The sequence below is a fragment of the Scyliorhinus canicula genome, chromosome 5 (assembly GCF_902713615.1).
Source record: "Scyliorhinus canicula chromosome 5, sScyCan1.1, whole genome shotgun sequence".
In the NCBI taxonomy this organism is placed as follows: Eukaryota; Metazoa; Chordata; class Chondrichthyes; order Carcharhiniformes; family Scyliorhinidae; genus Scyliorhinus; species Scyliorhinus canicula.
In genome coordinates this window covers 16,921,077-16,948,480 of record NC_052150.1, presented here as the reverse complement: position 1 = coordinate 16,948,480, position 27,404 = coordinate 16,921,077, and the positions used below count along the sequence as shown (strand labels likewise).

At 42.1% G+C, this 27,404-nt stretch overlaps 1 protein-coding gene across 8 annotated transcripts in view; it reads left to right on the top strand.

Moving 5' to 3' along the window:
* The window catches only part of prpf4bb (pre-mRNA processing factor 4Bb), a 64,245-nt gene extending 38,438 nt beyond the window's left edge, over positions 1 to 25,807 (top strand). The window contains exons 11-17 of one of the 8 annotated variants that reach the window (XM_038796649.1): positions 4,137 to 4,297; positions 5,384 to 5,498; positions 6,606 to 6,755; positions 8,275 to 8,361; positions 21,631 to 24,127; positions 24,454 to 24,507; positions 25,323 to 25,807. In XM_038796649.1, coding sequence (XP_038652577.1) covers positions 4,137 to 4,239 — 103 coding nt within the window. In that variant the 3' untranslated portion in view covers positions 4,240 to 4,297; positions 5,384 to 5,498; positions 6,606 to 6,755; ... (2 more) ...; positions 24,454 to 24,507; positions 25,323 to 25,807. Of the gene's footprint in view, positions 1 to 4,136; positions 4,298 to 5,383; positions 5,499 to 6,605; positions 6,756 to 8,274; positions 8,362 to 21,630 lie in introns of all 8 variants that reach the window. The other 7 variants (XM_038796651.1, XM_038796645.1, XM_038796652.1 and 4 more) reach the window with 7 other exon arrangements.
* The last annotated feature ends 1,597 nt before the right edge of the window (positions 25,808 to 27,404 follow it).

The window sequence follows — 27,404 nt, the reverse complement described above, 5'->3', positions numbered from 1 at the left end:
CCATTTAAATGAAAGCGTTCTAAAAACAAATAGCCACCGTGATTGGTGATAAAGTAACAGTTTTATCCCAACCATTTAAAATGAAAGCGTCTAAAAAACCAAATGCCGAAGCGCAAGATTACACTTAAGGAAAAAGATACATTGATAGACCGTATTCTGAAAACGGCGAAACAAAGGCAAAATATCAGAGAGATGGTTACCGGAGTAACCTTTTTTTTCGTTGGTTGGGAGAAAGATGCGGACAGTTTGAGAATTTATGTGAGACAGTCTCTGAGAGTGAAGGGCTTGCCAGGAAAAAGGCAAGGACCGCTAGTGACATTAACTTGGAGAAGGCTGTGTTCGCCTGGTTTGTCCAGGAACAGTCTGGTGGCACCCCCCTATCTGGACCTATAATCAAGACTCAGGCTGAGAAGTTCCATCAGCAGCTCCACCCAGAGGACACCAATTTCGTAGCCAGCAAGGGTTGGCTTCATCGGTTCCAGAAGACATGGGATAGGTGCAGTTACAATCAGTGGTGAACAGAGATCCGCCAACTCAGCAGCAGCAGAAGCCTTTCCAGACATCCTCAAGGACTACATGGTGCAAGAGGAGCTGACCCCAGAGCAACTCTACAATGCAGATGAGTCAGGGCTCTACTGGGAAAGATGCTGCCTGACAAGAACCCTAGCTGTCAAGGATGATGCCCACAAGACTCTGGGGTTCAAGCAAGCAAGAACAGGCTCACCATCCTGTTTGCCAGCAAGCCACAGGAACACACAAGCTGAAGCCATTGATTGTGGGCAAATACAAGTCTCCTAGATGCTTTCACCACATCAACATGGAGAACCTACCCGTCACCGTACCGAAACTCTGGCAAAGCATGGATGACAGCTACCCTATTTGACGAGTGGTTCTTCAAGCACTTTGTACCCAGTGTCAGGGACCACCTTAGTGCCCGCAACTTACCGCAGAAGGTCACACTCCTACTGGACAACTGCTCAGCCCACCCTCAGGGAGATGTTCTTAAGACCAGGGATGGGCAGATCCAAGTGCTCTATCTCCCAAAGAACACCACCAGCAAGATCCAGCCATGTGATGCTGGCATCATTCAGACCTTCAAGTCTGTGTACAAAAAAGAACTGATCCTGGAAATGATAGACTCTCCTCTTACTGTCCCAGATTACCTGAAAGCCATCACCATCAAGGATGCCTGTTATCTGGCAGGGAAGGCCTGGGGAGCTGTGACAGAGAAGACCATCGCCAACTGCTGGAAGATGGCCCTAGGAGCAGCACTCTCACAACAGGACCTAGAAGAAGAGGACTTCCTAGGCTTTACTGAAGCAGAGACCAGGGAAGCTGAGGGGAGGCTAGAGGACCTTGCTGAGAGCTAACACTCCGGGAATTGGGTGAACAGGGTGGTCAGCCGCAGAGGACGACATGACACCCACAGAAACATTTACAGAGGAGGAGATCATCGACCAGGTCACCCAAGAAGGAGGCAGAGAAGAGGCAGAAAGAAGAATCCCAGCCCACAGTTGCAGCAAAGAGCCACTCGGATGCCATCACCAACCTGAAGTGGCTCATAGAATACACAGAGCAACAGGACTTCGACCCCATATACATACTACACCTGAGAACCTCCAGAGACAAGCACAAGTGAAGATGAAGAAGGGTATGTGCCAGAAGAAACTCACAGACTTTTTCATGTCATTGAAATGATTTTTAAAAATCTGATTGTAAGTGCCTATTTATGTTTTATGTATATTTTTTTGTGGTATTTTTAATAAATTTAAAATCTTTAGAGAACTTGGTGTTTTTTATTTAAAACGCCCTTCCATTCCTTACATTCTTCTTACACAGTCAGCAATGTTTCCCTCTCGTTCACCTATTATCTCCTCGTGGATATCCGCGGCTCGGATGCAACGCGGGTGGCTGTCTTGGACCCCAACACCCGCATTATAACGGGGGACTACTGTATAACTACCAATATCTTGGTTGAGAGCGTAAATCAATTTCCTCACATGTTTTTGGTGTCGCATTCTGGTTATGTTTCATTGGGTAATCTTAGTACAGGTTAAGGTCTACAGAATCATCTTATTGATGTTTCTTTCTTTTGCTTGATATAGTGACCAAGTAAGCATGAGCTCAGACCAGGGGCCCCCTGGACAAGCATTTCCTTTGATACAAACCAAAAATGCTGGAAATACTGAACTGGTTAGGCGTATCTGTGGCAAGAAACCATGTTATTAGGCTGAATTTCCTCACTCCCCAGGTGGGTTAATGGGGGGTTGGGTGGGGGAGGCGGTGGTTCTTGTGCCAGTGGAAAAACATGCCAGTGTGAAACACGTCTAAAGCAACGTGGCGTACAGATGTCAGGACTCAGCTGGCTACCTCCAGAGTTTGACGTGGAGGTTGACAGCAATCCTTGATCACCACCACTAGAGTGGGTGAGGGAGCATCTACCGGTGGACCTTCCAGTTTCGGTGTCCTGGAGAGTTCCATCTACCAGCCTCAAATTCCTGGAGGGTCCATCTTCTGGCCTGCAAGTGTTCCTGAGGACCCATCTTCATTTTCAGGCGGTCTATGTCCTTTCTTCAATAGTAGGACAGTGATGTTGGGCTCCTTTTCAATATGCTGCCCGGATATGATGGTGGTCAATGCACTACCAGGCATGGAATGTGGCGCAAAACTCCCAGTTGTATAATTAATTAGGTCAGGACCGGAAGATCTGACTTGTTTTCCCACCTGCCTCGGCAATAGGAAATGCTGCAAGTTCCTTTCTCTGCCACGGGATTTAATCCCCAAATGGGAGATTTCTACCCTACATTTCTGGTCGCATTGACCTTTGATTAAAACTGATAAAACATTAACTATGTTTCTCTCCACAGATGCTGGCTGATCTGCTGAGTATGTTATTTCAGATTTACAACATCTGCGATTTTTTTGCTTTTGTATCATTTTCTTTGAACCAGGCTTTGTCATCAAGTCTTGACATAATTTGAGACCAATATTTCAACGCTAATATTGACGTTTAAATGTTTGTGCGCCCTTTGGTGGGGTACAGCCTCCTGTCAAAGTTCAACAAAAATCATTTCAGTATTGGTGAAGTATCGAATTTCTCCTCTTGATTTTTGATGTTGCAATGATGATTTCAGTGCTGCCAACTGGACCTTTTCACAACAGCATTTTTACTGCGAATCCTAGTCTTGAAGGTTTGGGGAGGCAACCTCAAACTACTTGCATCTTTCTTTTGACCAGTAAACTTTGCTTTTGTTCATCCTCAGTACAAGTTTGTCACCATAGGAAGGAGAATCAAGGGGCCACACTAGAGTTGTAACATTCTGGCTCATAATTTCTTTCAGGGCATTGTTTTATGATTCTCCTTAGTGGTAACTAGAGGTTATCTTTGTGGTAAGTGGAGGATGCTTTCTATTTAAAAGTCTTAGCAAAAGGAGTTTCATTCTCCTGATCTCGCAAGCAAGTTTCAGAGGGGGGCAGTACCCACTGGTGATGTTGACAGAGTATGAGATGAAGTAGCATATATGATTTGCTGAAGAATTTTTCAACACTGCAACTCCAGCTCCATTCTGTTTAGAGAGTTGATATTGGTGCACTTTCCCCTTTACCTTTCATTCCTCATTGAACAAAGCTAAGAATCCATGGTTGATCAGGAAGTTAATCAGTTTTAAAACAGAATTTTGGCCAATATAGGAGTACTTGTAGCAAAGCTGTTGTTAAAATGGAAGAAAACTGACTTAACTCTAGGAGTGGTTAAAATGGAATGATTCTCATGATCTCACGGTACAATTATATACATGAACACAGTTAATGTGTGTTGACACTGTGGGCACAGGGCTTGTTTTGTATAATCCTACCAACAAAATTGAAGCTATTTTTGGTTTTCAACTGGAACTGGAACACCAAATCGGTGTGATTTGAGGTATTTTGGTTTTCGTTTGGAATATCACTTGATATATTTTAAAATATAGAGAACACTTTTATCAAATTGAAACAAGTAAAAATGGATGGAAATTGATTCCCCTTGTATTTATAACTTTGAGTTGTCTGCTGCCAGACATTACATTACTGGGTGACACATTCTTTATATGCAGTTTATACATTTTGGGTACTAAACAATTTCTTCCCTTTTTGCACAGTATGAACTTGCGTGAGGTATTTGAAAAAATACGGGAAAGATGTCGGCCTTCATATATAAAGGCTGTAAGATCATACCAGTCAACAGCTTTTCCCTGGCTTTGAAAATTGTTGAAGAGGGTGTAACATCCTGCACGCTGACATCAAACCTGACAATATTCTGGTAAATTGCAATGTCTGTTACTAATATAAGCTATAAGTCTATAAGTAATAGTTTCCATGAGAAGTCATTGATATCCTGATATTCATTGGGGGGGGGGGGGGGGGGTGCTGTAATAGTTGCATTTTTATCATTTCAGGAAGCACGCATTGGTAAAGCACTCCTTGTCAGTTGAGGTTGAGACATTGCTTGATAGAAAGCAAACACAACGGAAGCAAAAGGAGAAATGGTAGAAAGCAGAAGGCAAGATTAAGTTTGGAGTGGAAATAGGGAGTTTAGATTTGCAGAGTGGGTGCATTTTAGGTCATAAATATAAACACAGCATGTTTATTTTCAGATTCACAGCAAATTTTTAATCGCACCAGTGTACCTTAAGGTTCATTTGTGTGGTAGCATTGGTGAACTGGTGCATTAAAACATTCGCATATACATTTCTTTCATGGAGAGAAAGTTTTGAGAACCTATTCATAATTCTGTATATAGGATAATGCTTAAACAATGTGGTTTCTTGACTGAGGCAACAGGACTAAAGAGTAAATGTGGAAATCCGAGGAAACTTGTACGCACCTATTGGTTTTCAGAGATGTAGATTCTTGAGTCAATTATCTGTCAAACTATTCATGTCTTTGCGAATGTTTGCCAAGATGTAAACATTTCGTGACTTTGACTCCGTTCGTATATGGCTGATAATGATGTAACGCCATTCCTTGTCAGATTTACTGAACCCTGAAATCAGTAAGTTTTAAGTATTATTTAAATCCAAAGCATACAATTTCATGATGGTCAGCCACCAGCTTTAAATCCACCTGAAGCAAAAATCTAAGATCAGTTTGCATTTCAAAAATTAATTGTGTTATTTACTATAATATTTTGACATGGACAGGTGCAATATTAATGCCAATGTACAAGATCGCAAACTGTTTTCTCTGAAATCGATGTCACTGGATTGGATCAGCTGTGAATTCCTATTACTGAGTGCTGGAAATAAAACCATGTCACAATTTGTGCTGTCATAGAAGTTGGAATTTTCTATGTCGATCCAAAGGGACTAATTGTCAAATATTCACAGCAATTATTTCTTCTTTACAGGTAAATGAATCCAAAACCATCCTGAAGCTTTGTGACTTTGGTTCAGCGTCACATGTAGCTGACAATGATATAACCCCATACCTCGTAAGCAGATTTTACCGAGCCCCTGAAATCAGTAAGTTTTATGTAACATCTGAACCAGATGAAAATTTGCACATTTAGGTTTACCTCGCGGTATTTGGATTTTCACCCTCTCTCATCCTCTTGAGTCTGCTGATTATCTATATTTACACTGACCATGAGACTTTTTCTACCAAGCCTACTGTGCTGCTGTTTTCCAGCTGACCAATAGGGGCTAGCTGAGTGGCTCCGGTAGACTTGGCCAGTACATTTGAGTTCAAGAACGCAGATTAGGTAAATTATAGATAAACGCTTGTGTGCTGTGATGATGTGTGGCAATGCTGCATTGTTCTTATTTAAAGGTTGTCCTCTCCACCAAGCTCCTAATAAAATCGTACTTTTTGATCTGTCCAAGAGATTTTTCTTCCCTTACCACAAGGCTTTGGGACATTTTACTACATTAAAGTGCTGCTGCGGGCGGCACAGTGGTTAGCACTGCTGCCTCACAACGTTAGGTGCCCAGGTTCAATTCCGGCCTTGGGTGACTGTGTGGAGTTTGCATTTTCTCCCTGTGTCTGTGGGGTTTCTCCTGGTGCTCTGGTTTCCTTGCACTGTCCAAAGATATGCAGGTTAGGTGGATTGGCCATGCTGAATTGCCCTTTAGTGTCCAACGAGTAAGGTGTGGTTACTGGGTCACAGGGGTATGGTGGGGCTTGGGCCGAGGTAGGTTGCTCTTTCCAAGAGTCGATGCAGATTCAATAGGCCAGCTGGCCGCCTTCTGCACTGTAGGGATTCTATAAATGCACGGTGCTCTTAATGGGTAGTAACACTAAGGGAACAGTCTGCGATAATTTCTTGTTTTTCATTTGGAGAACTGCCATTTTTTTAAGTGTCTAACTCCAATGATTTAGTGAAAATCATGAGTTCACTTAAAAATAAAATCTGTAATCCAATGTTTTATCATTTCAAAGAGTGCCTAGATACAGCATCATTTGTGTGGCTTGAATATGTATGCTTAAGAACAAGACCTGTTTATACAATGATGTAGCTCTAGCATTTTAAGCTTTAGCACTTTGTTTATCAAAATGCATTAACCATAATCAGGAATATTTCAGTACATGTGTGTATCCAAGCTTATTTACTTTCTGTTTATCCTTTACAGTTATTGGAAAGGTTTATGATTATGCCATAGACTTGTGGTCTGTCGGTTGCACACTTTATGAGCTATACACAGGAAAAATCCTGTTTCCTGGAAAACGAATAATCATATGCTGAAACTCATGATGGACCTAAAGGGCAAAATGCCAATAAGGTAGGAAAATTAAACTTGGAATTTGATTTATGTTTGTTGAGAATTAAGTTTAACTTTCTAGTTTATTGATCATTTACATTTAGCGTTGGTGCTTTGGCAGCAAATTCACTCATTCCTTATGTCAAGTTGTTAAGGAAAAAACAATTTTAAAATTAAAACTCTTTAGAAGTGGAATAACTTTTTTGGAGGGCAGTAAAGTGTGTTATGCTGCGTAAACATTTAGTTTTCCTATTACATCCTTATATCATAGTGACAAGAAATTGATCTGACAGATCAGAAAAGCACATTTCTTAGGTATAAATACTATCATATTTACTTGCAAGAAGTCTTACAACACCAGGTTAAAGTCCAACAGGTTTGTTTTGAATCACTAGCTTTCAGAGCACAGCTCCTTCATGTGATGAAAGAGCTGTGCTCCGAAAGCTAGTGATTCAAAACAAACCTGTTGGACTTTATCTGGTGTGTGTTGTCTTCTTACTGTGCCCACCCCAGTCCAACACCGGCATCTCCTCATCATATCTACTTGCATGTGCTTTAATGAGTCCGTTATAACTAGCATTATATATCCAGCTCATACAGAATTTGAAGCAAAGTTCTGGGAACTTAACTTTGGAGGCTTTTGTGTTTAAAACAGAAAATTAGGTATTCCTGTACTGCTGTGGGTTTTTCATTCATTCATGGGATGTGTGTGGCTGGCAAGGCCAGCATTTATTGTTCATCCTTAATTGCCCACAAGGTGTTGAACTGCTGTCTTGAACCACTGCAGTCCCTGTGATGTATGTACAACTGCAGCGCTATTAGAAAGGGAGTTTCAGGATTTTCACTCTGCATATTGAACTTTAAACAATTGAACTGGCTGGGATAATTTTTATCTTTATTTTTATTGTCAAAAAGCCAACTGTCTTACTGGCTCTTTGCTAAAACTACATGGATGCTGGTGCAAAAGACTCGGCATGCTTGGAATTTTGAATTGTCTGGAGATTGGACTGTGTCCATTAGTGTACGGAAAGTCAAATCCAAGTTTGGTACATTCGTGTCTTTCCTGTCCACTATATTCTTTACCAGTTGGAGCTTTGCTGTAGCTCAGTAAGTCTTTTTGAGTTTTCTTTTTTTTTCTGTCTAAAATAAGTTCTATTCTTGAATGTGGGATGAAATTATAAAATTACTCGTCACAGAAACTTTCAGTAAACACATCCATGGGTTTTGTCAGACTTTAAAGCTTGGGTATCTGAATCATGTTTTTTTTTTTGTTAATTTATGCTATACCTATGCTATTATATATAATTATTAGTTGCTAATTTTACAAATCTTTATTTTGTGTTGCTTTGCCAGTTTAAAATGCTATGTTTTTTGTACTCTGCTGTGGGGGAGGAGATAGGGAGACGGAAGCTGTTGTGCAGATCTTTTCAAGCTGCAGATATATTTTTCTATGATGTATAAAAGATCAGGTTCTTTGTGTGCGAAAATGTACCTCTGGCTGAATTAGTATGGTTACATAAAATGTATTAATTCTTTTCAGATGATCAGAAAAGGTGTTTTCAAGGACCAGCACTTTGATCAGAACCTGAACTTCATGTACATTGAAGTGGATAAAGTGACAGAAAGGGTGAGTAAAGGACAGCTTCTAATGTATTTTGGATCGTAGTCCTTAATATGTTCCCATTAAAAGACTAGCTTGTGAAGGCGGCGAGCTTGGAAATCTTGAATTTAGAAGGATGCTCCATTTTCTATTTGCCAAGTTCAGAATTATACTCTCCACTTAATTGGCAAATAGAAAATAGAATATCTTTTTAAACAGCAGCACAAAACAACTTGCTGCTTTTGTTAAAAAAACATGTTGTGCCATTCAGATCAATGCTCCTTGTGTTGCTAACCGCAAACCACTCTTGTGGTTGTAGTGAGCGAGACCTTGACTGTTGTACTGAAGCATACTGTAGGTCTAGTCGTTTTAAAAACTGACAAAGCCCTTGAAGAGTACAGTGAAAGTAGGAAGGAACTTGAACATAGAATCAGGAAGGCTAAAAGGGTCCAAGAAATGTCTTTAGCAAGCATGGTCAAGGAGAATCCCAAGGCTTTTTATGCATATATTAGGAGCAAGAGAGTATCAAGAGAAAGAGTAGGCCCACTCGAGGACAATGGAAGGAAGTTATACATGGAACCACAGGAAGTGGGTAAAATCCTTAATGAGTACTTTGCATCGATATTCACCAGGGAGAAGGACATAATGGATGTTGAGGTCAAGGATAGGATGTGAACGCTCTTGAGAACATCAATATATCAAAGGAGGGAAGTGTTGAGCAAGCAAAAATTGCATTAAAGTAGATACGTCCCTAGGGGCGGATGGGGGTCTAACCCAGGTTATTGTGGGAGGCAAGGGAGATATAGCTTGGAATTTAACGGATATATTTGCATCCTCTTTGACCACAGGAGAGGTTCCAGAGGACTGGAGAATAGCCAATGTTGTTCCCTTTTTTAAGAAAGAAACGGGGATAATCCAGCAAATTATAGGCCGGTGAGCCCGATATCAGTAGTGGGGAAGCTTTTGGGAAAGATACCGAGGAACAGGATATGTGCATATTTGGAGGAAAGTGGACTGGCTAGCGACAGGCAGCATGGCTTTGTATGGGGCAGGTCATGTCTCACCAACTTAATTTGAGTGTTTTGAAGAGGTAACAAAGAAAATTGATGAGGAGAAGGGCCGTGGATATAGTTTATGGACTTCAAGGCGTTTGACAAGGTCCCACATGGCAGACTGGTACAAAATCTAAAATCATGGGAATAGGGGTGGGCTGGCTAGATGGATACAGAACTGGCTTGGTTATAGAATTTCATAGCATTTACAGTGCAGAAGGAGGCCATTCGGCCCATTGAGTCTGCACCGGCTCTTGGAAAGAGCACCCTACCCAAGCCCACACCACCACCCTATCCCCACAACCCAGCAACCCCACCCAAACACTAAGGGCAACTTTGGACACTAAGCGCAATTTAGCATGGCCAATCCACCCAACCTGCAAATCTTTGGCCTGTGGGAGGAAACCCACGCAGACACGGGGAGAACGTGCAGACTCTGCACTGACACAATAGTGGTGGAAAGGGGGTTTTCAGAATGGAGATCTGTACCTAGTGATGTTCCACAGGGATCAGTGCTGGGACCTCTGTTGTTTGTAGTATATAAATAATCTGGTGGAAAATGTGGGTGATCTGATTAGTAAGTTTGCAGATGACACGAAGATTGGTGGAGTTGCTGCTAGAGCACAGGATTGTCAGAGGATACAACTGGGCATAGATTGGAGACTTGGGCACAGAAATGGCAGATGGAGTTTAATCTGGACAAATGCGAGGTGATACATTGTGGAGGATCACATCTAGGTATGAATTATACTGTAAATGGCAGAACACTTGGGAACATTAACATACAGAGGGATCTGGGCGTGAAGGTCCACAGTTCCCTAAAAGTGGCAACACATGTGGCCAAGGCGTATGGCATGCTTGCCTTCATCAGCCGCGGCATTGAATACAGGAGTTGGGAAATCATGTTAGAGCTATATAAAACCATGATTAACTGTGTTTGGAGTATTGCATGCAGTTCTGGTCACAACATTATCAGAAGGACGTGGAAGCTTTGGAAAGAGTGCAATGAAGGTTCACTAGGATGTTGCCTGGTTTCAAGGGTGTTGGCTATGAGGAGAGGTTGAATAAACTAGGTTGTTTTCACTGGAAAGATACAGGCTGAGGGGAGACCTGATGGAGGTCTACAGAACTGAGGCGTGGGCAGTCGGAGGATTTTTCCAAGGGTGGAAATGTCAATTACAAGGGGACACAGGTTCAAGGTGAGAAGCGGGAAGTTTAAGGAAGATGTGTGGGGTCCGTTTTTCACGCAGAGAGTGGTGCGTGCCTGGAAGGCTCTGCCAGAGCAGGCACATTAGCAACATTTATGAGGCATCTGGATGGATTGGATTAGATTAGATTTGTTTATTGTCACGTGTACCGAGGTACAGTGAAAAGTATTTTTCTGCAAGCAGCTCAAACAGATCATTTAGTACATGGGAAGAAAAGGGAATTAAACAAAATTCAAGAAAATACATAATAGGGCAACACAAGATATACAATGTAACTAAATAAGCATTGGTATCGGATGAAGCATATAGGGTGTAGTGTTAATGAGGTCAGTCAATAAGAGGGTCATTTAGGAGTCTGGTGACAGTGGGGAAGAAGCTGTGTTTTGAGTCTGTTCGTGCGTGTTCTCAGACTTCTGTATCTCCTGCCCAATGGAAGAAGTTGGAAGAGTGAGTAAGCCGGGAGGGAGGGATCCTTGATTATGCTGCCTGCTTTCCCCAGGCAGCAGGAGGTGTTGATGGAATCCATGGATGGGAGGCAGGTTCGTGTGATGGACTGAGCGGTATTCACGACTCTCTGAAGTTCCTTGCGGTCCTGGGCCGAGCAGTTGCCATATCAGGCTGTGATGCAGCCCGATAGGATGCTTTCTATGGTGCATCTGTAAAAGTTGGGAAAGGTTAATGTGGACATGCCGAATTTCCTTAGTTTCCTGAGTAAGTATAGGCACTGTTGTGCTTTCTTGGTGATAGCGTCGACTGAGTGGACCAGGACAGATTTTTGGTGATGTGCACCCCATGGAATTTGAAACTGCTAACCATCTCCACCTCGGCCCCATTAATGCTGACAGGGGTGTGTACAGTACTTTGCTTCCTGAAGTCAATGACTTGGGTACATGAATAGAGATGAAATAGAGGGATACAAACCAAGTACGGGCAGAAGGTTTTTTTTTGGTTTGGGCATCATGATCGGCACAGTTCCTGTGCTGTACTTTTCTTTGTTCTTGAATTCAGCGCCTGTGGCAGTGTACAAAGGTGTGATACAAAGAACTGTTGCTACTTCACGAGTAAGAGCAAACATGGGAGAGAGTTGTCCTGGGCCCCCCTTGCACCTCTGCATTTTGCAGTGAGTTGGGAGGTGTTCTGGGTATCCATGGGGGGCTAGCAAAGGAACAGTTTTTGTCGTAATATTGTGCTTCCACCATTGTATCCTTCTTCATTCTTTGATCATGTGGGCAGCCTTCCCGAACAGGCGCCGGCATGTGGCGACTAGGGGCTTTTCACAGTAACTTCATTTGAAGCCTACTCGTGACAATAAACGATTTTCATTTCATTTCAGATAGGGGGCCAATTTCTAATCTTTAAAAGTGTCAGATTATAATTATCACTTTCAAGGCTGGGGAGAAATTCGGGTCCCTTCTCCAGGGTACTTTAGCTGGCACAAGTAACTTGGGAGTTGTGGCAATACTTTATTTAGTTCTGCATTATATTGAAATATCTTTTAACACTCAATCACAATATTTTGAAAATGAAAGGTAATATATTAAAGAATATTTTATTTAACTAATGTAAAAAACATTCTGATAAATATATTCTCAAATTAGACAAAGTTTTAAAAATGAAACCACTTGAGGTGAAACTGAACTTAAGACAGTCGGCTGAAAATTATTTTAAATGAGTAATTCTAGTGTGCCCCCACTGCTGGTGCAAAAAATCCTCAAATCCTGGCTCCTTAATTAGCACAGAGTGAATTATGCTTCCATTTACGTCCATGATGAACTGCTGTAACAAGAATCATAGCTGCTGAACATTCATTAAAATAAAAGCAGAATGCTACACACGCTGGAATCAAATAAAAACGGAAATGGAGAATGCTGGATAAATGCAGCAGGTCTAGCAGCATCTGTCGGGAGTGAAAACAGTTAATGTTTCAAGTCCGCAGAGGGAGAAATGTGTTGGATTATACACTGTACAAGATGGGGTGAAACAGTAAACGGTCAGTGATTAGTGGGAGCTCGGAGAGATTGAAACAAAGATGTTGCAAAACTTAAGAACAAGTGACAGATGGCCCAGTGGGGGAGGGAGGGTTTTTGCATTGGGGCAAAAAATGTTTGGGATATATTTTTTTACAACGATAGAGATGGAGGAGATGGGATCTTGCCGTTTCGCCTGGCCAGGACTAACTTCTGCTATCTGGGTGGCCCATGATTGAGCCTCGCTCCATAAGTGTGACTTTGTTAGTCCAGTGAATGGGGTTCAGGCCGACTTGAGAAGGTGGAACATCCTCCCGTCTAATCTTGGCAGGCAGGGTGCAGACTGAAAATTAACATTCTCCCGAGGTTTTTGTTTTTGTTTCACTGTCTCCCAGTCTTTCTTCCCAAAGTTTCCTTTTGTAAGGTCAATAAAATAAAATCCTCTTTTGTTTGGGCAGGGAAGACCCCTCCGATTGTGCAAGAGAGGGAGTGGAGGGGGGTTGTCACTACCTAGTTTGTTATTTTACTGTTGGGCTGCAAATACTGAGACGGTGTAGGGGAGGCTTGGGGATCCAGATTCTATATGTGGACGGAGGAAGACGAGCTCGAGTCGAGGTTCAAACCTGCGGGCCCTGGTTACTGCACTGCTGCAATTTTCCCCTACAAAATTCACTTTGAGCCAGGTGGTGACAGCCAGTTTGAGTATTTGGAGGCAGTTTAGGCAGCATTTTAAGCTGTGCTCCATGTCAACGTTGGCCCCTATTTGCAGGAACCATTCGCCATTGCCTCGCTAATGGCCCAGTGGTGAGTTCTCCTTGGGTAGAGGTCCCCAATGCTGCCTAGCGCCCTGTCCTGGCTGGATGATTTGATGGAATTTTTGTATATCGAGAAAGTCAAGTACACCATGAAGGGTTTGGAGGAATGGTTCTTACTCGAGGTGGCGGCCTTTCATCTCTTGTATCAGGAAATTGGTCGCAGTCAACTGTTGCGGGGGGGGGGGGGGGGGGGGGGGGGGGGGGGGTTAATTTTGGGTTTTTTTGTGTGTGTTGTTAGGGGTTACGGCTGGGGGGGGTGGTGTATTTGGGTGGGTTTATTTTGACGTGTTTGCTGTACTGTTACTGTCTTGTTATACCTTTCTGAATAACAATATTTTAAAATACGATAGAGGAGAAGGGTACAGTCTAAAGGTGTTGAACTCAATGTTGCGTTCTGAGGACTGTAACGCACCTAATTAAGATGAGGTGCTGCTCTTCCAGTTTGCGTTCGGCAGCACAGGAGCATTACAGCAGGCCAAGGACAGACATGTCCACCATTTCAACTCAGCAGCTTGCTCTCCTGCCCAAAACGGGAAAGTTGGGGTCATGCTTGCGGGCTGAGCAGAGGTGTTTTGCAAAGCGGTCACCCAGTCATGGCTTAGCCTCCCCTATGTAGAGGAGACCGCCTGGGAGCTGTGAAAACAGTAGACCAAATTGAAGGGGATGCAAGTAAAATGTGGCATCATCTGAAAGGAGTGTTTGGGGCCTTGAATGGTAGCTTACATAATTCATTGTCTGGTTTCTGAATATGAAGCCAAAATTATTGATTTGTGAAATGCATTTTTACATTGTGTAGTAGGGGTCCAATCAGTGTGTCAAATTTTAAATCAATTGGAGGGTTTTGCTGCAGCTGTAACTGTGTTCGCCAGGAGAGAGTAGTGTCTCTGGAAAGCACCTATTTTTAAAAGCAATTTGGAATAAGTATTGATTCAATACCATGGTGCCATAACATCTCCTGAATAAAATTGCCTTGCAGAAGTCTAAAGAATTTGTTAGATGTCTGTTACCACCTTTCCGATACGTTTGTTAAGTATGTTTTAAATCCTTATTGTTAATGCTTAGGTCCTAGAATCTGACATAATTTGAAAAGGAAAATGAATGTATGGACAATAACTTTTTAAAAATTAATTTACGGGCTTATGGGCGTTGCTAGTTAGGCCAACATTCAATGCCCGTCCCTACTTGCCCTTCAGAAGGTGGTGGTGGTGAGTTGTCTTCTTGAACCGCTGCAGTCCTTGACGTCTAGGTACACCCACTGTGCTATTTGGGAGGGAGTTCCAGGATGTTGCTCCAGCGAGAGTGAATGAACGGCGATATATTTCCAAGTCATGGTAGTGAGTGACTTTGGAGGGGAACCTCCAGGTGGTGGGGTTCCCAGGTATCTGCTGCTCTTGTCCTTCTAGATGGTAGTGGTCGTGGGTTTGGAAGATGCTGTCGAAGGAACCTTGGTGAGTTACTGCGCTGCATCTTGTTCGCCGGTGGTGGAAGGTTTAACTGTTTGTGGAGGGGGGTGTAATTAAGTGGGCTGCTTTGTCCTGGATAGTGTTGAGCTTCTTGAGTGTTTTAGAACTGCACTTATCCAGGCAAGTGGAGAGTATTCCATTACACTCCTGACTTGTGCCGTGTAGATGGTGGACAGTCTTTGGTGGGTCAGGAGGTGAGTAGCATTCCTAGCCTTTGACCTGTCCTGATAGCCACAGATTAATATGGCTAGTCCAGTTCAGTTTCTGATTCATCGAAGGTGCAAACAAAGTTCAAAGCAATTCTGCAATATTCCACAATGCAATATTCCAACAGTTCCAATTTACCAGCAAAGTCTCAGAAGATTTCCAACAAATTTGCTGTTCATGTCATCGAGATCCCAAAGTTAATCAGTTAGCTGTTATTTACCTTCTGAAAGATAATTTGCTGTTTTGCTGGCATTTACAGCAGCCAATTTGCACATAGCATGCTCCCATAAACAGCAATAACATAACCAATAATTGCCATTGTATGGCAATGGTTGAGGCGAAGGTCCTTTCATAGAACATAGAAAAATACAGCACAGAACAGGCCCTTCGGCCCAGGATGTTGTGCCAAACTTTTGTCCTAGATTAAGAACAAATTAATCTACACCCCATCATTCTACCGTAATCCATGTACCTATCCAATAGCCGCTTGGAGGTCCCTAATGTTTCCGACTCAACTACTTCCACAGGCGGTGCATTCATCCCCAAAAATTCCTTTGCTTTGGTGAACACTGATGCAAAGTACTCATTTAGTACCTCGCCCATTTCCTCTGTCTCAACACATAGATTCCCCCCACTGTCCTTAAGTGGTCCAATCCTTTCCCTGTCCACCCTCTTGCTTTTACATATAAATTTAAAACTTCATCTTAACCCTACTTGCCAAGGATTTTTCATGACCCCTCCTAGCCCACCTAATTTCCCGCTTCAGTACCGTCCTACTTTATTCGTACTTCTCAAGGGTTTTGACTGTCCCCACCCTTCTAAACCGTACAAAAGCCTCATTTCTATTTTTGACGATGTTCATAATATCCTTCATTATCCAAGACTCCCTAAACTTCCCATACTTAACCTTTGTTCTCTCAGGAACATAACTTTCCTGAATCCTAATCAACTGTCGCTTGATAGACTCAAATATGGCCGATGTTGATTTGCCCTCGAACAGCTGCATCCAATCCAAATTCTTCAATTCCTGTTGAATGTTATCGTAATTTTCATTTTCCTGTTTCGTTCCTTTAACCCGAGAGTTATCCTCATCCCTATCTAAAGTACCCTCAAACTTATGAAATTAGACCTTAAGACCAAAAGACATCGGAGCAGAATTAGTCTACTCGACCCATCGAGTCTGCTCCGACATTCAATCATGGCTGATATTTTTCTCATCCCCATTCTCCTGCCTTCTCCCCATAACCCTGATCTCCTTATTGATCAAGAACCTATCTATCTCTTGACTTAAAAACACTCAGTGATTTGGCCTCCACAGCCCTCTGTGGCAAAGAGCTCCACAGATTCACCGCCGTCCGGCCGAAGAAACTCCTCCCCATCTCCGATTCAAAGGACAGTCCCTCCAGTCTGAGACTGCGTCCTCTGCTTCCAGTCCCTCCCACAAGTGGAACCGTTCTCTCCATGTCCACTCTATCCAGGCCTCGCAGCTTCCTGTAAGTTTCAATAAGATCCTCCCTCATTCTTCTAAACTCCGAGTACAGACCCAGAGTCCTCAACTGTTCCTCATACGACAAGCTCTTCATTCCAGGGATCATTCTTGTGAACCTCCTCTGGACCCTTTCCAAGGCCAGCACATCGTTCCTTCGATACGGGGCCCAAAACCACTCCGAATACTCCAAATGGGGTCTGAGCAGAGCCTTATATAGCATCAGAAGTACATCCCTGGTCTTGTATTCGAGCCCTCTCAACATGAATACTCACATTGCATTTGCCTTCCTAACTGCCGACTAAATCTGCACGTTGACATCAAGGGAATCATGAACAAGGAATCCCAAGTCCCTTTGTACTTCTGATTTCCTAAGCATCTCCCCATTTAGAAAATAGTCTATGCCTCCATTTCTCCTTCCAAAGTGCACAAATTCACAATTTTCCACATTGTATTCCATCTGCCACTTCTTTGCCCACTCCTAGCCTGTCCAAGTTCTTCTGCAGCCCGCCTGTTTCCTTAATACTACCTGTCCCTCTAATGTAACCCCACCCCTTTTACCCTACTCCCAAAATGTTCCCCTACTGAAACCTCAACCACTTGTCCAGGTTCATTCCCCAATACCAGATCCAGTACTGATCCTTCCACAGTTGGACTATCTACATATTGTTTCAATAAGGCTTCCTGGATACACCTTACAAACTCTGCCCCATCCAAGCCCCTAGTACTAAGTGAATTCCAGTCGATATAGGGGAAATTAAAATCCCCTATCACAATAACCCTGTTACTTTTGCACCTATCCAAAATCTGCACTCTGGTTCCCACCCCCCTGTCATACTAGTTTAAATCCTCCCGAGTGACTCTCCCATACCTCGCGGCCAGGATTGGTGCTGCTCCAGTTTAGATGCAAACTGCCCTTCTTGTACAGGTGACTCCTGCCCCGAAAGAGATCCCAATGGTCCCGAAATCTGAAACCTTTCTTCTCACACCTCTGGTTTAGCCACATATTTAGCTGCACTCTCCTCCTATTTCTAGCCTCACTGGCACGCGGCACAAGGAGTAATCCTGAGATTACAACCCTAGAGGTCCTGCTTTTTAGCTTATTGCCTAACTCCCTGAACTCCTTCTGCAGGACTTCATCGCTCTTCCTGCCAATGTCGGGAGCACCTGTGTGTACTACGACCTCTGGCTGTTCGCCCTCTCTCTTCAGAATGCTTTTTGCCCGTTCAGAGACATCCTGGACCCTGGCACAAGGGAGGCAGCGTACCATCCTGGAGTCTCTTTCACGTTCACAGAGGCGCCTATCTGTACCCCTAACTATAGAGTCCCCTATAACTCTTGCTCCAGTGCTCTTTGTCCCACCCTGCTCTTGCTGCTGCTGCTGTTATCCCCTGATAGGCCATCCGCCCTAACAGTATCCAAAACTATATACTTGTTAGAGAGGAGGACGACCCCAAGGGATTCCTTTACTGACTTGCCTGCCCATTCTAGCTGTCACCCATCTATCTCCCTGCACCTTGGGTGTCACCACATCACTGAAACTCCTGTCTATGACGCTTTCCACCACCTTCGTGCTCCTACGTGTACCCAACAGCTGCTCCAATCTATCCATGCGGTCTGTGAGGTATTGCAATTGGGTGCACTTCCTGCAGATGTAGTCGGCCGAGTCGCTGGAATCGTCACGGATCTTCAACATCTCACAAGCGTAGCACTTAAAATCACTGAACGATATTACTATCACCAATTAAATTACATATGTACTTGGATAATTATCGGGTTCACATCTCCTTTCTGAAGAGGATTTCATTGCCAATTGCGGGATCTGGCTCGCTCCCACACACACAGTGCACGCAGCGCCCCTGGGTGTCCAACAGGATCACAAATAAAGCAAAATTGTTCCCCACCCCAACGCATTAGCTCGTGCAATGAAATTGAGAACAATGAGCAGAGTACGATGCAAAATTCTGTCACATATTCATTCACTCACTTATTCTCAGTAAGCTTTCCTGGGAATTAGATAAGTGAGTGAATGGGGAATATGTGACAATGTGTCAGCGGGATGGAAGATTGAAAGTGTTCTGAGATCATTGGAGGCTTGAATGTGTTGGGGACTAAGTGCATTGGGTGAGATTATGGAGTGGGAGAGATAGAGAGTAGCTTGTGAGAGAGAGTGACTTACATGAATTTGTTGGTTGTGCTAGTTTGAGGAATTCTCAGGAATCAGATGAGAATTTTACTTCGTACTCTGCTCATTTTTTCTTAACCCCAGGCACAACCAAATGCGCCAAAGCAAAGAAGAACCCCGCCTTTCTTAACTTGCGGATCCTGTTGGGCATCCAAGGCACCACTGTGTGTGGGTGCACGCGAGATCCCACAATTGGCAACGCTGCCAATAGCAAGCGTTGCATTTATTTACAGCACAAAACCAGCCCATTTGGCCCATCCCGTCTATTTGGTGCCTTATGTTCCACACTGCCTCTTCCCACATTTAGTTCCTACAATATCAATCCAACCATCAGCTTATTTTATTCATCAATGGTGTATCAGTTTCCTTGAAACCCAAGTCTAAATATAATAGTTACAAAACAGAAAGAGGACAATTAGCACAATTTAATTGGGTTAGTGCTCTTTATCATGCACACAGCCAGTTACATCTTTGACCTTTTCCACTAGTAGGAGAAACCAGAACCAGAGGGCACAGCCTCAGTCCAAAGGGACAACTCCTCAAAACAGAGACGAGGGGGAACCTCCCGAGCCAGAGGGTGGCGAATCCGCGGAACACACCGCAGCAGAAGGCTGTGGAGGCCAAGTTACCGAGTTTCTCTGAGACAAGGGCGGCACGGTAGCACAGTCGCTAGCACTGTGGCTTAACAGCGCCAGAGTTCCAGATTCGATTCCCTGCTGCGTCATTGTGCAGAGTCTGCACATTCTCCCCGTGTCTGCGTGGGTTTCCTCCGGGTGCTCCGGTTTCCTCCTACAGTCCAAAGACGTGCAGGTTAAGTGGGTTAGAACATAGAACAGTACAGCACAGAACAGGCCCTTCGGCCCTCAATGTTGTGCCGAGCCATGATCACCCTACTCAAACCCACGTATCCACCCTATACCCGTAACCCAACAACCCCCCCCCTTAACCTTACTTTTATTAGGACGCTACGGGCAATTTAGAACATAGAACAGTACAGCACAGAACAGGCCCTTCAGCCCTCAATGTTGTGCCGAGCCATGATCACCCTACTCAAACCCGCGTATCCACCCTATACCTGTAACCCAACAACCCCCCCCCTTAACCTTACTTTTATTAGGACACTACGGGCAATTTATCATGGCCAATCCACCTAACCCGCACATCTTTGGACTGTGGGAGGAAACCGGAGCACCCGGAGGAAACCCACGCACACAGGGGGAGGACGTGCAGACTCCACACAGACAGTGACCCAGCCGGGAATCGAACCTGGGACCCTGGAGCTGTGAAGCATTTATGCTAACCACCATGCTACCCTGCTGCCCTATGGTTGGCCATGATAAATTGCTCTTAGTGTCCAAAAAGGTTAGGAGGGGTTATTGGGTTATGGGTATAGGGTGGAAGTGAGGGCTTAAGTGGGCCGAATGGCCTCCTTCTGCCCTGTATGTATGTATTCATTTGGTAACTGGATGGAGCAGAACTACAAAGCCACATCCATCGGCTGTGGGATCGCTTATCTCTAACGCAAGCTGCTCCTCATTCATATAGTCTTATGCTGTGGATAGATGGTTGACATATAATTTTTAGATAGTCCTGGTGTGCGCCTGACATTCCCTCCTACACTTACTGTACGGTGTTTGATCCCGCATTGACAATCATGATAGAGTGAGGGATAACTGTGCCTTTACAGATTGTGGCTGAATACAATTCTGTTGATGCTGATGACCCACAGCCCCTCATCCATGCCCAGGTTTGAGCTGTTCCATTTGCCCTGAATTTATCCCATTTAGCAATGTTACTGATACATAACATGATAGTCAAAGATCGAACTTTGTCTCCACATGAAGTAAATCTCTTATATTTGCTTGGGAATGCAGGCAAAGCCTCAGTTTAATATTTTGTCTTTTAAAATAAAGTGTATCCAGTGATACATTGGACAGCGCCATCACCCCACTTCCTTGCTTTTGAACTTTCTGACTCCGATGTGAGTGATTTTGCTGAGCAAGACTGATGCTTTATTATGGAAAATGTGTCAAAACTCTACTGTTTGGAGATCATGTGAAGGTTTGTTTGCGTATAAAGTTTGATTATGCATTCATGTTTTGTTTAAAATTAAACCAAATTCTGGGATCTATGATTTACAACAGTAAGGGCATAAAACCCAAACTACTAACAACAGTTCCTGTTTATAGACATGCCTGTTGATTTGGTCTGGTGTAAAAGTGATAAATGTCACAAAAGCCTTGAGTATAGAGATCTTGTGATTTTTCCACGGACTTCATTCAGATTATGAAACTGGTCTTACACATAAACAGAAGAAATCTGTGGGATACACACTATAATTCACATCAAGCACGTGGTAAGATCCACAAAGCACACACAATCTCACATTTTCTTTAATCGAACAAAAGATGCTTGGATCTAATGCTTTGAAAACATAGAATGCAGCAGAAACCTTTTAATTTGAATGCAATTAGTTCTTCTACACAACTCTGTAGAGGGTATAGTATGGATTGGTACATGAACTACAGCATCTTTGCAATGAGACTTGCGCCCTGCAGAAATTTAAGTGTGTCGACAATTTGAGAAGAATCAACTCCAAAAGATGGTTGCCATATCTTTAAATTCACTACCTGTTCGACTCCATTACACTTCAGCAGTGTGCCAATAACCCTTTGCACTTGTTTTTCCATGTAACTATTTGCAGCTAATATGATACTGTTATGGTTATTTTAAACTTTAATGCTTAATTAAAATTATTTTCAATGTTGCAGACTTAATCACTGTTGTACACAACTGTAAACGTGCTTTGTCTTTGAATACGGTGCTTTGAAAATTCTCTGCGTGTCCAAAATATTGAAGCACACGATGCATCCAGACCGAGATTGATTTTTGTTTTTGTTTGTTTTGCTTTAGGAGAAAGTCACTGTTATGAGCACTATTAATTCTACTAAGGACCTATTGTCTGACATGATTGGTTGTCAGCGTTTGCCAGAAGACCAGCGTAAAAAAGTTCACCAGCTCAAGGACTTGCTGGAGCAGATTCTAATGTTAGACCCAGCCAAACGCGTCAGCATTAACCAGGCACTGCAGCACCCATTCATTCAGGAGAAGATTTAATCGGAGGATTTAACGGGTTTGAGCAATTAAACAAAGACTGGCAAAGTCAGAGAAAAGTATTTTAGTATATGTGAAACACGATGTTTACCGTGAAATATGCATGAAGTTAAGTTAAAAGAGAAATGTTACTTCTAGTAGGAATATGAGTCACTGTAAATATATTGATTTGTTTTTTCCAAATGTTTTCTTCATACTTTCACTGTAGTTTTGTTGAATTGTTTTAACAGCTAAGACTGCACACAAACTGTTTATTAAAAAAAAATTAAAGATCTTATAAACAGTGGTGTTTTTTTGGAGAAGAATTTTGGCCGCAACTCTGCAAAATGCGCCTTTGTTTTTGTGCAGGCTTAGCCCATCCTTGTCTCTGAAACAATGGCCGAGGTAAAATGATATTTATATTCACATTTTCCTAGGTGTGTGTACGCAGGCCAGCATGCCCTTGGTGTACTCAGTGCCGAAGGGGCCTGTCCCTACCTGTGCCTGCTCGCAGGGATGGTCACATCATTTAAAGCAGGTTGTGTACCACTTTCAGTACACTGAAGGTAAGCTAAACCATCAACATTACTGGTGTATTAGCATTCATTGTCACAGATAGGCACAGCTCATGAATGAGAAATAGTAGCATCATGGCAGAATGCCTTGCATGCTGGCGAATGTGATAAGATATTAACTAGCTTGTGAATTTGCTAATGTACTGCTGAAACTATGCCAATTTATAGACTTTCAGTGCAGGGAAGCTTGATGCTATAGCACCTTCAGTGTACTGTTTATCACCATCTTGACACTGTTATAGAATTGTGGTAGAGATTTGTCAATGCCATAAAATTCTGTTTCTTAGTAAATCTGTACTTATAGTCCATTAATAAACAGAAACAGTTTCATTTAGTCATTAAAATGGAAAAAGATTGGGATTTTATATTTCTTTGTAGATGGCTAAAATATGACACCTGAATTTTTAATAATTAAAATTAAGAAATTGTTTTACAGTAAGAATTTCCTTTGCTACGTTATGTGCATTGGTTTCATTATTTGTGATCATGTTGTCTCTCAATACAGGCATACATAACCTTCCACTCTTGAGCAAAGAAGCTGCTTTTTAAAGCGGTAATTGCTTCTTTAACTTCTTTTCTTTTGTACATTTAATTTGGCATTTAGATTTTTAAGATGAGTTGTGATGACTTTAAATTTAGCTTCACACTTAGCCCCTTCACTGGCACAACTCAAATATTTGATTTTGGACTGAAAAAGGACCCGTTAACCCTGTGGTTTCAGTTTGCGTGGTAGTTTGTTTTTGATTCAGTAAGCCTTTACACCTATGGGCCAATCCATTCACAAAATGGGCATAAATCGTTTTATATCCTCCTATTGAAATAAACCCACAACGAAAAGTAACCTTCAGAAACTAGCTGATCAGAACTTAGTGTTGTACTAAGACCTGCAGACTCTTAAACAGCCAGTGAAGGAGTTAAAATAATTGCACAATGTCTTTGCTTATACTGTATATATTAAAGGTAAGTTGGGGCATTTTGTCAGGCAGCAGAATACTCTTCCTGCACCTAAAGTTACCCATGCAGAATACTGAAGAATTTTGGTATGTATTTATAGATACATTGGTGAATAAAGTGTTCATTTTGAACAAACATTATTATAGCTATTTCACAGTGGTCCGAATGTGCAGTCAAAAGTCTCTGTACAGCGATAAAACTACAGTGGTGACTTGCTGATCTGATCTGTTTTTTTATTTTATTATCGCAATTGTCTTGGAATGAGATGTTTAACGAGCGTCATTTTCTATGTAAATGTGACATTTTTATCCAACAACCTTTTGTACAAAGTAAAAAAAGTAAGATTATCAAGTCACAAATCAATGCACTCAACGTAAATTGCCTTTAGTTGCTGTAAGCGTTTCACTTACTATTTCAAAAAATAAAACTGGTAAAAATGATTTAAGCAAAGGAGTAGTTGATCAGTTTCCTAGTGTCTCTTTACCAATCAGTTTAGTTAATGTTCTAACTTACCGTGAAAGTACCTGTTCGGAGGTCATGTTACTTATTGGAAATCAGAGTAATGCCAGTTAAAGGTCACCACAATTCACAAAGCTGTTTGGAAATCTGATCCAGTTACCCTGTTAATGCGAAATGACTAATGTTTTGTACTGTTTTCTTACTTCCCTTCGATGGTGCTGAGAGAGAAAGGAAAGCACGTTATGTTGCTAAGCTGGGAGGCAACAGGCCACGCCGCCTATTCCATGGGCCTACTTTGAATGAGACACCTTCTCCTTCACCTCCACAAGGTCATTTCTGACGGCATGCCTAGATAAGCATTTCATACCAGATGAAAAGTGCATTTCTTGCAACTGTTATCTTTAAAGAAAATAAAACACTTTTCTTTGAATAGCTGACACTTCTAAGGATTCTTTGCTTTGCTCCAGTTGAATCGTGATGTATATAAACATTTTAAAATTAAGTTTGAGAGCTTCAAACGTGAGGTGATTTGCTCAAGAAAATTATTTAAATTCCTTATTGTTATGCAGAATTTTTTCACAGGCTATTTTTAAAAGAAAAGCACAGCAAAACTTAAGGGATCAAGGTGTTTCTTTACTTGTTCTCTGTCTCTTAGGTGCACCCTGATGGGAGACGATGCATATTGCAAGAAAATGAAGACTGAATTAAGGTTTCTGTCCCATAAAGACAACACTTACAGTGACTTTAAGTAACTGAAATATCACTGTTTGCTTGTGATTTTTCAATTAAAATAATATCTTTAAAGTCCTGCACTGCTAAATCTCAACTGGCAAAGACCAGTATTTTGCCTTTATTGTTACTCTTCTAGTGAAAGATTGGCATTGTTGATAGGTAAACTGCAGGCTTTGAATTAATTTTGGCTTTTGGGTAGATCACTTAATAAGGAAAGGTAGTGCAAGTTTGGCCTATAGTTGTTACCTTGTAGAATCGAGGAGCCGGACACTTGGATCTTTACCAATGACTTTCACAATTTCAGAAACCAAATACTCCCACTCTTTGTTGGACCCTCTCTTTATAGCAAAGGGAATTATTTGCTGCAGTCAGGTTTTTTTTTTAAAGTTGCAAATTCAGGTTGAACTCTGCAACACAGTCTCTTGTGGGGTAAATTTTGGTTACCTTAAGACTTTTGTTTTCTTATGTTTGTGACTTCACTAGTGATATTCTTTGTGCAGGATCTATTTGGGTTATATGTGAAAGCTTTAATATATATCAAAATTGATGTAGCAGATAATCCACACCTCCGCTATCATTCTGAAAGTCCTAGTTACCATTAGAGCAAACAATATCCATTCCCATTGGCCAAGTTAAATAATTTACAGTAATAGCATTTTTGGTGCAGGGAATATAGTTCAGAGTTTATAAACAGACAGGCAATGTTGCAAGTTGAAAGGTGATTCATAAGTAAGCTTGTTTCATGTTTGAATCATGTTATACTATTTTCTTATTCTGTGTTTTATTTCATAGGTAGGGACCACAAATGTAAAATGCCTACACCTGCGAATGATGATTCATTATCTTAGCTTCAACACAAGTTACTGACAGCAAAAGAATTCTTCAGTATTGAATGAAAGTGAAGACGGTGGTTTCACACACTTATTTTTCAATACCGTTATACCTGGGAGTATAATTGTGTTGCTGTTTGTTGAAATATTTCAGATTTAAATTGCAGATATCTGTATATATTATGCAAGAATTTGCTTGTTTTACTAATCTTGGGTGGTACTGATCATTCAGAAACACCATAAGCCCCATAAACTCAATAAAATATCTTAAACTCCAGACATCTAAGTGGTGGACTGGAATGCTCATTTCAAAGTGTTGAAACCACAGTAATGTATGCATTTTGTATTGTCTGGCTGCAACATTGTAAATTTATTACTTTGGCAACACTTAAAATATTTTGTTAATTGCTGATTGAATCCCTTTCATTAAAAGGATTTAGTATCAAAGTGGTTGTTTCTTTTTAAGAATTTGTTATTGACGAACAAGGATCAATTTTTAATCCCTGGTCGCTGAAGAAAATTTCCCCATTGGCACTAATGGAACAAGTGTTTGCTTTCTCCTCTTGTTAATGTTGAGAATATTGGAAACAAAGAGTGGGGCATCCTTCCATTCAGTCTTACTCCATTCGGTCAAATCATGGCTTGTCTGTGTCTCAACTCCATTTGCCAACCTTTGCTTCACATTCCTTCGTAAACAAGAAAATCCATCTGTGTTGAAAGTATCAGTTGTCTTTTTGTGGGAGAGTTTCCAAATATCACTTTGTGCCTCCTGATCTCAATCTTGAATAGCTTGGCTCTAATTTTATATCAGCCCCTCATTCTTGATTCCACAACCCAAAGAAATAGTTTCCTACATCTGCCCCATCAAATTCTTTCAATAAAAAATGAAAGCAACTTGATCAGATCACTCTTCAATCTCGAATAGTCAAAGAATTTCAAACTGACTTTATGCAATCTCTCCTCATAATGTTACTTTAACCCCGTCCATCGCCAATAAGTCCTAGAACATAAGAACTAGGAGCAGGGGTAGGCCATCTGGTCCTCGAGCCTGCTCTGCCATTCAGTGAGATCATGGCTGATCTTTTGTGGACTCAGCTCCACTTTCCGGTCCTCTCTGAAGTATAGTGCCCATAATAATCTTTATTAGCGTCACAAGTAGGCTTACATTAACACTGCAATGAAAATCCCCTAGTCGCCACATTCTGGCACCCATTCAGGGGCTCGGAGAATTCAGAATGTCTAAATCACCTAAATGCATGTCTTTTGGGACTTATGGGAGGAAGCCCACGCAGACATGAGGAGAACGTGCAGACGCTGCACAGACAGTGACCCAAGCTGGGAATTAAACCGAGGTTCCTTGTGCTGTGAAGCAACAGTGCTAACCACTGTGCTATATGCTGCCAAAAGAATGCACTGTTCCATATGACATCTGACCAAGAATCTACACATGATTATCATGATATGTCCTTGAACTTCAGTCACCGTGCTCCTCTACAGATCCTTTCTCACCAGTTAGAAAAGAACTCCAGTTTATCCTTGGATCCAAAGTAGATGGCTTCAAGCTTCCCCGCATTGAACTCTATTTCTAATAAAATGTTCCCACTCATTTAATCTGTCCCTCTTCTCCCATCTGCACTACTTACTGTTCCTCCTTACCCTACTGTCACCTGTAATTCTCCATGCAATCATCCAAATCTAATTTGGTGCAAAGTTGATGCCTGAGGACTTTGTTCATGGGATATTGGCATCACTGGCTAGACTACCAGTTATTGGCCATCCCTAATTGCTTTGAAGAGGTGGTGACGGTGAGCTGCCTTCTTGAACCACTGCAGCCCATGGTCCATCATCTGTGCTGTTAGGGAAGGAATTTGAGGCTGTTGATCCAACAATAATGAAGGAATGGCGATCTGGTTCCAAAACAGTTGCCACATCCTGACATTCAAATTACTGCTCCCTTATCCCCACGCTTCAGCTATCACACAACCAGTTTTGATCTGTCAAATGACTACCTCTCAATTTCTAAGCTCTCATTTTTGCCACTAGG